Raw genomic sequence first — 12,586 nt, forward strand, 5'->3', positions numbered from 1 at the left:
GGTTCTGGGGATAAGAAACTAAAGGTTAAATAGTCCGTGAACTTACATTCTAATTGGGCCGTAGGGGGGGAGAACGGAAATGAAATATATGCACAGGGAAGTATGTGATTATTTGAGCACGGAGAATGTACCAGTAATTCTGGCTGAGGTTATTTCTGGCTGAGCAAGCCAGCAACAAGAACCAGACAGGCCCCAGTTCTGCCATGTCCCAGAAACGAGAACCTGAGGACAAGCAGGACAGGCAGAAGGATTGTCCATAAAAGAGCTGAAGAGGTGAAATTGAAGACCACAAAAGCGTGGGGTCTGTGGCTTCCTCCAGAAAACGCTGCAGAAGGGGCAAGAGTCCTTTGACTTAGGAGACTACAACATTGGGGTATCTACATTGGGAATGGGTCCAAGTTGGCCAAGCTTCATTCTCCTCTGGCTAAGGTTTTTGTCACTCAGCTGCCCTTTCATGGAAGTTCCCTCAGTGCCTGGGGCTTTCTTACCCTGGAATATCCCTCTACCATGCTTGCCTCTTTCTCCCACTGGTGAGTTCCTTTTGGGTTCTCCATTTTGGGGATGGGCCCAAGATGGGCCATTCCCTGGTGGGAGGAGATTAGAGAAAACTTCCTGAGCTGAGCCTTAAAGAAAGACACAGATTCTAATAGGTAGAAACGGGGAGAGAGCATATTTCAGGTATGACAGAACAGCTTATACAAATACACAGAGGTAGCGGAAGAAATGTTCAGTGAAGGGAACATTACATTTCCTCCAAGGTGTGGGGGGGGGAAGGAGTGGTTTCCTGCCCAACAGAGCCCTGCTTTCCTTTGTCCCCAAAACCCCATTTTGCCCCCAAGCCCTCCTCTCTTCCTACCATCCCTCTTTCTGACCATCCTTCCAGTCACTCAAGTTTTCAGACTTGGAACCATCCTTAGACTCTTCCCTCTCAGTTTACATCATTTCCTTGCGTTTTAATTTCTTCCTCTGCAGAATGAAGAGGTTGGACTACGTGATCTCTAAGGTTCCTTCTAGCTTGAAATATAAGATTCTGTGATCCCACCCCACCCACGTTTCCCTTTGTCAGAGACCGTCAAACAAAAACCAGATGATTGTATAATCACAGATCCCTAGAGGACATTGTCCAAATCCCATTCTACAGATAGGAAAACTGAGATCCAGAGAAATTAAGTGACAAGGTTACTTACATAGGTGGTAAGAGATAGGGTTGGGATTCAAACCAGGGCTGACTGCCTGTCAGATATGCTTTAGAGATAATAACTATTTAGGTGCTTCTTAGACTAGATGGCTACTGAAATCCCTTCCAAATCCAAAATTCTGGGATTTCTTGAACTCAGGTCTTCCTGAATCCAAGACCAGTTCTGTGTGTACTATGGTGCACTGACCTCTCAATACTTTGTGCATTTCTCCTAAGGTATAAGTGTATAAGGAAGAGGGGAGGGGGAAAGTGAGAAACCTTTTCATTTTATAGATAATCTCTAAAAGCTCCCCTTTGTGACTGACATTCCATGATTCATTCTAATATGCTAACGACAGTAATGGATTGCTAAAGGTCAGATGAGTCACAGAACAAGGTGCCTATGACAAATCCCAAAACTTTAGGGCTAGAAAGTACCTTGGAAATCATCTACTCTTTTGAGTGAGGAAACAGGAACAGAAAGGTCCAGGGAACTGGCCCAAAGTCATTCATCAGATTAGAATCAGAAACTGAACTTGAACTTGACTCTTATCCCAGGGTTTTTGTTTTTCCAACCCCAAACACTTCATCTTTACCCATTTCTGAACCTTTTCTTGACAACATGGCATTTCTGGACCACTTCAATGATACAACAAATAGTGTGCTTTTTCTTCACGTTAAAAAAAAATAAAGTTACTAAATCAGCCCATTCCAGTGACAGCAGAAATGATATGTAAAGCTAAATTAAGGAACAGAAACTTCTTGTGGTACAAAAATAAAGCAACCTCACCCAGATCTATTTTTCAGATTAGTTTTTTTTTATCTCAGTAAGAAGGGCAAATGGACTTGCGATATATATATCTGAGGCTTCTAAATTAAAACTTGCAAAATTAGCGGTACTGTGGGGTAATGCTAAGGAAACAGACCTTCCTCCTCTCTAGAGAGAAGAGAGGACTACAGATGTGGAATGTGGCATACAGTGGTCCAACAAGGTCCCCATGGCTTTGTTCAAATGCTTTCCTTTGGTATGAGGAAAGGTTCAGCAGGAGTTGGGGAAATTTGTTATTGTTGTTATTCAGTCATTTTTCAGTTGTGTCTGACTCTTCATGACCCTATTTGGGGTTTTCTTGGCAGAGATGCTAGAGTGGTCTGCCATTTCCTTCTCCAGCTCATTTTACAGGTAAAGGAGCTGAGAGGCAAATGGGGTGAAGTGAGTCCAGAGTCATATAGCTAGTAAGCGTCTGAGGCTGGATTTAAACTTACAAAGAAGAGTCTTTCTGACTCCAGGCCTGGCACTCTATCCACCTAACTGCCCCAAAGGATAGCTGTGGCATAAATGTAAAGTGCAACAATAAAATTAAAAAAAAAACTCATACGGTGAAAAATTTCCAGTTGTATAATTGTCAAAGAATTTCAAGAGCAAACACCATCTCTTTGCAATACATTTATTTTAAGAAGGAAGAGCAACAGGACCATTGGAAAACATTCAAGGAGTTTAAAATATTACCAGCACCTTTTCTAAAGGCAATGCAGTACTACATACCATCCAGATGAAGGACAGACACACACATGCTACTTGACAGAATGGGTTTATATGTTCAAAATAAAATAAAATAAAATAAATAAAATCTTTTTGTGTATGTCACCCATGTCAAAGGCAATCAATCGTCCAGGTGCATCTTGAGAGCAAATTACTCCATGCAAATATTATGTTACACTTTGGGGTACTCTTTGACTCATCATACTCTTCAGCCTGTAATTCCTGGTAGACCTCTCTAAACTCTTTTATTTGAAGGGAGTAGTTCTTGGAAGGATCTTGTGATAAAAAAAAATCCTGGGTATTTCTGTGACCTGTCTCCTTTTAATGATCTCTTCTTGAAGGAGATGTGCCACATGATGTTTGTTATTAGAGTCCAAAGAAAATCAGATTTTTCATAAAGCACTAAGGTCCTGGTCAGGCTTCTGGACTCCAGCTTCTTCCTAATGCCTCTAGAGGTCATTCCTCTCCTTCCCACTTCAGGCTCAGTTTCCTTCAAGGTTCAATTTTCTTCACAGGAACTTCTCCTGATCTTCCTAATGCTTTGCCTTCTTCCTTGATTTCTCATGCATCTACTTCTCTGTGTATAGGGCATACAGTTATTCCTTCCACATTACAATTTTCCCCATCATGGTTTTGATATAGTATGGGTCAGCATAAGAAATTAAATAGAAATTTATTGAGAGTTTTGCTGAAGCCATAGCCAACATGCACAGGCCAGCAGATGACACTGAGCCTGAACCGAATAACCCAAATTTTACAATAAAGTACTGTAACTACCCCATAAAAGAAAAAGACAAAATCCAGATTTCTTCTCTGTTACAAATGGAGGGCCAAAAAGTTTTATGTGGATTTTCCAGATTATGGGGGTACCATGCCCCTAACCCCTACCCCTACCTCCATTCCCATGAGGAAGGGATAACTGTATTCCTCCCACAGAAAGTAAACTTTTTAAGGTCAGGGATTGTATTTTGTTGTTGTTATTTTGCCTTTGTATCCCCTCTGCCTGGTATATTGCCTTTGCATGTAGCATCCTCTTAATAAATACTTGTTAGATTGAACTGGCTAGTTCCATTCTAGGTTAGTCTATACTTTGTTCAAAGTACAAACTTATCTTAAAATTATTGTTCCATATACAGGCATTTTTTCAAAGACTATGAGACACACGCGGGCACTTGACTTCCTATTTCTGTTCATAGATGGGATTTCTTCAACTGAATTGTTATTGATGCTACTTTCTGGTAATAGGAAATCTGGAGCCCAAAGTAGCCAGGAAATGGATTTATTGAAGTGAGTACAGTTTCCAATTTCTGCTCTTGGGTAATGTGTTTCTCGCTTCCTCCCTGTACTCAATTTCATTTTCATTTCCTAGAAATATATTTTCCAAAAAATATAACTAGCACAAGTTTGGCCAAAGTGAAGAAACACCAGCTCTGAGCTCCCTTAAAATACACTGAGGAAATATCTGCATGAAGCACAAGGCATTTAATTTTGTAAATGGTGCGAGAACTAATTTCATATAGATTTGTGTTTCTAGGAAATACATAGGTCTTACTTACCCAGTCACAGAGATAACTAGAGGAAAGAACAACATGCATAGAATAATGGGTATCAGTGGGGGTATAATGGGTAATGGCTAGTTCCCATATTTTTTCTTCCAGGGGTACAGCACATTTATTATTTAAACCTTTATAGTTTTCACACAGTAGGTAACTAATGAATGCTCATTGGTTTGAAGGATGTTTGATAGAAAAGTCTATCGGGCAGCGTACAAGACCACCCACCCCTCTGAGGACTTTTTAGTGAGTCCCCATATTTTCATTGACTTCTTCCTTCAAACTAGACTAATACGCTCTGAAATAGACATATGGTCCCCAGAGCCTCCTGATGACTTTGGAGTTCAGTGCTAGAAGAGAGAGAGAAAGGTGCCATGTTGTATGCAGTATTTCAGTGGAAGAAACCAGGGAGAGGATGGTTTACTAAAAGAGGCGCCATGTTCTTTCAGTTAAGTCCTCCACATGGCACCAGGATGATTTCACTCCCATCTAATTTATGAAATCCTCTGCCACCCCTAGCCCCATAAATCCAAGATCAAGAACTGCTTGACCTTTGATATTTTTAAAGCAAATATGTCACAGGTAAAAAAAGAGAGAGAGAGAGAGAGAGAGAGAGAGAGAGAGAGAGAGAGAGAGATGACATCTTCAAGAATAACAGAAGCATTTACATACAGCGCTTTAAAGACAATCCCAAAAGGTAAGTGCTATAATGATCCCATTTAACAGAAGAGGAAACCGAGGCAGGTAGAGGCTAAGTGACTTGCCCAGGGCCACACAGCTAGTAAGTGTCTGAGGCTGGATTTGAAGTCAGGTCTTCCTGATTCCAAGTCCGGTGCTCTATCCACTGAGCCATTAGCTGCCTCTTTATTCATCAAAAGCATTTTCCAAACACACACACACACACACACACACACACACACACACACACACACACACACATATACAAACAATAACTTAGGAATAAAGGTGTCCCAATATGGCCATGAGGCATGAAGTCATTGAAGGACATGGCAAAGTAGTTTTTGTGGTCCAGGGTTTGATCCAACATGAAGTCTAACTAAGTCTCCCTTTGGGGAGGGGGAGGTTGAAAAGGTGACAGGAGAGGAGTAGGGGAGGGGGCAGAGTGGGGAGAGGGAGAAGCTTTGTCTCACTGTTGCTTGCAGGCTTCTTTCTTGTCTTTGGTTTTCTGTCGTCCTGACTGACGCTTGGTGGGTGAAATAAAGGCTGCTTCGGGGCTCTCCTCGTTGTACTCAAAGAGTCCCTCCACTGGAACTGTATGGGCAAGAGCTAAGAGTAGGAAAGGGGAAATAATGAATGTAAAAGAATTAGCCAATGGTCAAGAGTGCGTCTCTATGCATCTGTCATGTATGGATGGAGCGCCAGTCTTGAAGTTAGGAAGTTAACAAACTTTTTTTTGGGGGGGCTAGGCAATGTGGTTAAGTGACTTAGCCAGGGTCACACAGCTAGCAAGTGTTATGTGTCTGAGACCGGATTTGAACTCAGGTCCTCCTGACTCCAGGGCCGGTGCTCTATCCACTGCACCACCTAGCTGCCCCCTCAACAAACATTTATTAAGTAGCTACTATGTGCCAGGCACTGTGCTAAGCACCAGAGGCACAAAGAAAGGGGGGGAAAAAAGAACAAAACTCAAGGAGCTCACAGTCTAATGGGGGAAAAGATGAGAATGACAATAACTAACATTTTTTAAAAAAATTAATTAATTTATTTTTAGTTTTCAACAATCACTTGCATAAGTTTTTCTGTAAGTTTTAAATTTTCCCCCCTCCCTCCTCACCTTCCTCCCTAAGACAGTGTTCAATCTGATATAGACTCTATGTATACATTCCTATTAAACATATTTTCACATTAGTCATGTTGTAAAGAAGAATTAGACTCAATCGTAGGAACCAAGAGAAAGAGGAAACAAAACAAAACAAGAAAAAAAAAAGAGCAAATAGTATGCTTTGATCAGCATTCAAACTCCATAGTTCTTTCTCTGGATGTGGATAGATAACTAACATTTATATGGTGCTTACTATGTGCCAGGCACTGTGCTAAGCACCAGGATTACAAAAAAGGGGGAAAAAAAACAGAACAAAAGTCAAGAAGCTCACAGTCTAATGGAGGAAAATAATGATAATAATAATAATGATAATAGCTAACATGGATATGGTAGCAAAGTAGAGTGCCAGGCCCGGAGTCTGGAAGCCTCATCTTCTTGAGTTCAAATCTGATCTCAGACGCTTGCTAGCTATGTGATCCAGGGCAAGTCACTGAACCCTATTTGCCTCAGTTTCCCCATCTGTAAAATGAGCCAGAGAAAGAAATGGCAAACCACTCCAGCATCTTTGCCAAAAATACCCCAAATGGGGTCATGAAGAGTCGGATATGATTGAAAGAAATGACCAAAGAACAATATGAAGGATAAAGACTGTGTGTGATGATTAAAAAAATAGGAGGAAGCATAAGGATGACGATAACAGCTAACATACGGTTACAAAATCAGGAAAAAAATCCAATTCAATGGTCACTTTGATTAATTGATCATTAAGGTCCAGTTTACCCTGGGAGAAGATAGAGATACAAAGATAAAATGAAAAATAATCCTTGTCCTGAAGGAGCTTACATCCTACTGCAGAGACACAGATTGTAAATTAGTTAAAATGTATGCTTAGTTAAGGAGGGGGGAAAGTACGAACAACCAGTGGACTGGAAAACGCTTCCAAGGCAGGAGGTGGCACGTGGACTGAGCCTTGAAAGATTCTTAGAAGCAGAGGTGAGGAGGGCAAGCATTCCAGGCATGGGAGACAGCGTGAGTAAAGGCAGGGAGGTGGGAGTAACTTCCTCTATTGTGGTGTTATTGGTTTTAATCATCACACATACACTTCATCCTCCAGGAGAGCCAGACTATTGGTCTTTTTTATATAGTGTCTCTCTGGTTGCCTTTAAGAAGAGGAAGAGATAGGGACAAGTACGTGGCGCTAGATGGCGCAATGGACAGCACTCCAGCCCTGAAGTCAAGAGGACCCGAGTTCAAATCCGCCTCAGACACATGACACTTACTAGCTGTGTGACCCTGGGCAAGTCACTTAACCCCAATTGCCAAAAAAAAAAAGGGAGGAAGAAATAATGCCCAGCTCAGGGAACAAGAGCAAATGGGCCAGTTTGGCTGGAAGTAAGAGTATATGAAGGGAAGTAACAGGTAAAAAGGCTGGAAAGGAAGCCTGGAGCCAGATTGTGACAGGCTTGAAATGCTTCACACCTAGAGTTTTACAAGAATGGAGAAGGTCATCTGGTGTGGTATGGGATGCCCAATCACTGAGGGTTTTCTGAAGAGGCCAGACTGACACTGAGGCTCGGAGGGGGCTGGACCAGGTGACCTGGGTTGTGCCAGGGCATGGGCTGCATGCTGGGCTGTGGATTATTTCACTGAGTACGGCAGAAAGAACATACCTTGAGAACTGACATCAATGGGCGGGTCTGCCCCACTTGACTTAAATGTTGGGTCCAGTTCTTCAGCAATATTCCGAGAAAACAGTTGTCTGGAAAAGTGTTTAATAGAACAGCAAGTGTTATCAGTCTGATTTTCTAATCGAATTCATCTAATTTTCCTTCTGCTAGGACATTGATTTGAGGGGGCTTTGCTGCTGTTCTTGTTGAGATTGGATCTCCCTAACTCAGCCAGGTTGGCATGAAGCTTTAACCTCCTCTGGGGAAGGAAGGAAGAAAGGGAGGAAGGAAAGAAGGCAGGAAGAGAGGGAGGAAGGAGGAGAGGGAGGAAGGAGGAGAGGGAGGAAGGGAGGAAGGGAAAGCAAAGAAGAGGGTAGAAGGAAGAAGTAACGTGGGAAGGAGAAAGAGAGGAAAGGAGGAAGGAAGGAAGAGAAGGAGGGAAGGAGAGAAAGAAAGAGAGGGAGGAAAGGAAGGAAGGAGGAAGGAAAGGAGGGGGAAAGAAAAGGAAGAAAGAAGGACTTTTCTTGTTGGTTTTGAAATGAATTATTATTACAAAGGGAAGACAGTAACTTGGAGAAGATTTTTCCCTATCCAAAATACCCTTCTACCACAGGAGCACAAAAATATAATCCACCCCCCCCCCCAACATAGGAAAAGAGTCTGTGAATGAGTCAGGGGGAAGAAATGTGAAACTCTGGTTTGAATAAGGCCACCTACTTTGCACTGTGTCCCTCCGATCCTTGGGCTGGGAAGTCGGAGCAGGCCAGAACTGGATCTCTAATAAGGGGCACAACCTCAGAGTCCGGTGGTACTTGAGTCTGTCAGAAAAAAGCAAAAGATGCTTGTGACGGAATTATGGCATAGCGGACATACAGCATGGCCTTTGCCATCCAGAGGGATCTGTGGGTGAGATCAAGAGTTAGTTATCTAATCCCCGCCAGCCTCGGTATTCAGGCTATCTAACTCTGGGTCCAGAGTGCTTTCCCACTGTTTCAGGCTACCTCCCCTCTCTGCGTCTCAATTATCCCACATGAGACCCTCCATCTTCCAACTCCAAGAATTTTTCCCTGGCTGTCTCCCATACTTGGAACGCTCACTCTCCTCTGAGTGCTGAATTCCTGGAGAGCGGGGACTGTCTTTTACCTTTCTTTGTATACCCAGAGCTTAGCATGGTGCCTCACACCTAGTAGGCACCAAAAATTTTTTGTTGATTCTTTTTGCTCAACCGTATATTAACTGTATCTATTTATTATAAGGCTCCCATTCTTCCTTCAGGGGGAGGGGGAGTGGAAGGAAGAGAAAAATCAATTTTTATTAAATGAAAAAATGAAATTTGATTAAAAATATATAAAATGCATCCTCATGCAAAGAATTCAACGGAGAAATAGTAGGCAGGAAGTCCACCACCCCACCTTCCGCTGTCCAGGGGACTGCTGATGATTATGATAAAAAGCATTGAAGGAGAAATTTGTCAGCAATGTTACTGTAAATGAGCATGTAGAATCTGGAGAAGTCCTTCAGCTAAGGGTGGTCAGGGACGTAACACCAGCCAACCCTCCCTGAGATGGGGCTGGCCAAAACAGGAAGGTTCATGGATCTTAAGTGCCTGGGACTCGTTAAAGCTCAAGTGAGTATTTCCTTTCAATGAGTGGAAAAATGTCCTCTCTCTTGTCACAAGTTTAGAAACATCTTGGCATGTATGATTTAACCATTTGGGGTCCGCTGCTTAGCTTGGACTAGCTCAGTCATGAAATAAACTGAAAAAGACACCCTTCCCCACCCTCTTTCCCCCCACAAATCATAGAAGCTTATCCTAACATTCCAAACCTTTATATAATCAACCCTTGAGCTGGAAGAGACCTCAGGGACCATGTAACTCTACACCCTCATTTTATAGGTGAGGAAACTGAGGTCAGGGTGGGGGCAGTGACCGTCAAGGTCACACAGTCAGCATGTAGGCTTGAAGATTTAGAGCTGAATGGGACCTCAGGGGGATATATAATCCAACTAATCAACCCATTTTACGATGAGGAAACTGAGGCTCAGAGAAGGGACATAACCTGCCCAAGACCACATAGGTAGCAAGTGATCAGGCCACAGAATTCGAACTCAAGTCTGGTGATTTCGAATTCAATGTTATCATTCCTATCATTCTTAAACTGCTGGGGTTTTTTGTTTTGTTTTACTTTCTTCCTCTAGCTTTAAGGAAGTGGTTTACTTCTGTATTTGATTTAGCCACAGGAGTGAAAAAGCAATGCCTGAGAGAATTTTTTTCCCTAGAGATATCTAGAGATAGTTATTCTATTTTCATTTTCAAGCAGTAATACTGCTTTTTTCACCAGAGCTAACAGTACGTGTGACAGCCACATATTTGGTTAATGAGTAAAAGTTATAAAAGAAAAATAGGAACATAGAATGAGTCATCCTCCCCCAAAGAGCATCAGTCAGCAGTCAATCAAAGCTGATTAAAAAGCCCCCTTCCTGTTAGTTTACAAAATTAAATAATTCATTTTTATTACAGCAGCATAAAATCACATCAAGAAGGAATCTCACTGCCCAGCCCATGCCAGGAAAGAAGTTCCCTGTGGTATGCTTGACCAGTGGTCATCCAGTCTCTGTAACACCTCCAAAGCGGGAAGATTCACCACCCCATTCCGCTCAGGGACAGCCCGAAGCAGTGGGAACCCTGACGTAGAGCCTGTATTTGCCCCTTTGAGATGGTTACTCGTGGCTTCTGATAATGCCCTCTGAGCTCAAGCAGAGCAAGTGAATCCCCCCCTCCCCCCTTCAGTCTATAACCTCCATTGGCTTCCTATTATTTTTAGGATTACATATAAAATTCCCTTGTTTGGCTTTTAAAGCCCTACATAATTTGGTCCCTTCCTACTCTGTCCAGTCATCTTCTTCTTCTTCTTCTTCTTCTTCTTCTCCTTCTCCTTCTCCTTCTCCTTCTCCTTCTCCTTCTCCTTCTCCTTCTCCTTCTCCTTCTCCTTCTCTTCTTCCTCCTTCTTCTTCTTCTTCTTCTTCTTCTTTGTTTTTTTGGCTAGGCAATGGGGTTAGGTGACTTGCCCAGGGTCACACAGCTAGTAAGTGTCACGTGTCTGAGGCGAGATTTGAACTCAGAGTCTCCTGAGCCCAAGGCTAGTATTCCATCCACTGTACCACCTAGTTGCCTCCCTTTCCAATCTTCTTAACTTTACTCTTCTCCACCTAGTCCGTGATCCAGTGATGGTGACCACCATGCTGTTACCTGCATAGGACACCCTGTCTCCGGATTCTACCCATTTTCACTGGCTCTCCCCCGTGCCTAGAACTCTCTCCCTCTTGTCTCCCCCTCCCCTTCTTCCTGGTTTTCCTGACTTCCTTCAGGTCTCAGCTAAAGCCCCACCTTCTGCCACAAGCCTTTCCCATTCTTCCTAAATCTTAGTGCCTTTCTTCTGGACTGCCCCCATTATCTCGTAAATATCTTATCTGTACATGGTTGTTTACATGTTGTCTCCCCGCAAAGATTCTTGTCTTTTCCCTTTTTTTTTCTCCCCCCAGGGCTTAGCATAATGCCTGGCACATAGTAGGTGCTTAATAAATGCTTGATTGATTGTCCGACCCCTTCACAGCTTGGAAGACTCATACTGGAAGACAGTTATCAGGTTCTCCTGGATATAGCCTGATTCTTCTCTAATCTAGGATAAGACCCCTACTTCATTCAAACCATCCTCAAACAGTATGAACTAGAGACCCTTCAGCTTTCTGGTAGTCTCCAGTTTGTTAACAGCCCTTATCTTGTGATGTCCAGAACTGAACGCAGTATTCTAGATACGGTCGTTCTAGGGCTTCTTACTCCTGGAAGCAATGTCTTCTGTGGCAGCTAGGAAGTGAATAATAGGATTTATCAAATAAGTCACTTAATCTCTTGAGCCTCAGTTTCCTCATCTGCAAAATGAAAGGATTGGACTTCACAGCCAGGTTATTTCCAGCTCTGGATCTATGATTCTATGATCATGGAGATGCTTAGGTTGTGCAGTGGAGAGAAAATGGAGCGTGGAGATAGGAAGACCCGAGTTCAAATCCAGCTTCAGACACTTACTAGCTGTACCACCCTGGGCAAGTCACTTACCTACTGCTTACCTCAGTTTCCTCATATGTAAAATGGTGATAATAACAGCACCTACCTCCCTGGGATGTTGTGAGGACCACATGAGATAATATTTGTAAAGTGCTTTGCCTGGAGCATAATAAATGGTATACAAATGCTAATTATTATTATTATTATTATTGTTAACTGTGATAATATTTGTAAATGCTTAGCACAGTGCCTGGAGCATAACAAATGGTATACAAATGTTAATTATTATTATTATTAAGTGAGATAATATTTGTAAAGTGCTTAGCACAGTGCCTGGCACATAGTAGGTGCTATATAAATGTTAGCTATTATTAGCTATAATAATAATTATTATTATTATTACTCCTGGAAGCAATGTCTTTCTTAATGTAGTCTAAGGACCCATTCAATTGTTCTGTTTGCCACCTCACTCTACTGAGTCAGAATCAACTAGAATGTGTTAAGAAAATATTTATATATCGTTTGAAACAATTAGTGTAAGTTGGAAACCCGAACTCCTTTAACTTCTTGAGTGGAGATGTGGTTGCATTTGAAATTCTCTGACACCCTTTTCTGGTGGAAGGTCTCACTCTCTAATGGAAACTTCTGTAGGTCTGCAGCACACCTTCACCAAAGGCCCTGGTGAGTGACTTGGGTGCGCGTCTACCCCACAGCAGAAAGGAAGTAAACATTTCCACTCGTGGGTGGAGTGGTACAGATGCCGCAGCCAAGGTGGGTGGGCATATTGAGGGGGCTTAAGAATC

At 42.5% G+C, this 12,586-nt stretch overlaps 1 protein-coding gene across 1 annotated transcript in view; it reads right to left on the reverse strand.

Moving 5' to 3' along the window:
- Window positions 1–2,606: 2,606 nt before the first annotated feature.
- The window catches only part of LOC110199803 (uncharacterized), a 59,959-nt gene continuing 49,979 nt past the window's right edge, over window positions 2,607–12,586 (reverse strand). Inside the window, exons 10-12 of the mRNA XM_078146227.1 lie at window positions 8,438–8,538; window positions 7,724–7,812; window positions 2,607–5,557 (exon numbers count right to left, since the gene is read on the reverse strand). Coding sequence (XP_078002353.1) covers window positions 5,418–5,557; window positions 7,724–7,812; window positions 8,438–8,538 — 330 coding nt within the window. The 3' untranslated portion in view covers window positions 2,607–5,417. The remainder of the gene's footprint in view (window positions 5,558–7,723; window positions 7,813–8,437; window positions 8,539–12,586) is intronic.

The sequence above is a fragment of the Phascolarctos cinereus genome, unplaced genomic scaffold, assembly GCF_003287225.1.
Source record: "Phascolarctos cinereus isolate Bilbo 61053 unplaced genomic scaffold, phaCin_HiC Scaffold_726;HRSCAF=1367, whole genome shotgun sequence".
NCBI lineage: Eukaryota > Metazoa > Chordata > Mammalia > Diprotodontia > Phascolarctidae > Phascolarctos > Phascolarctos cinereus.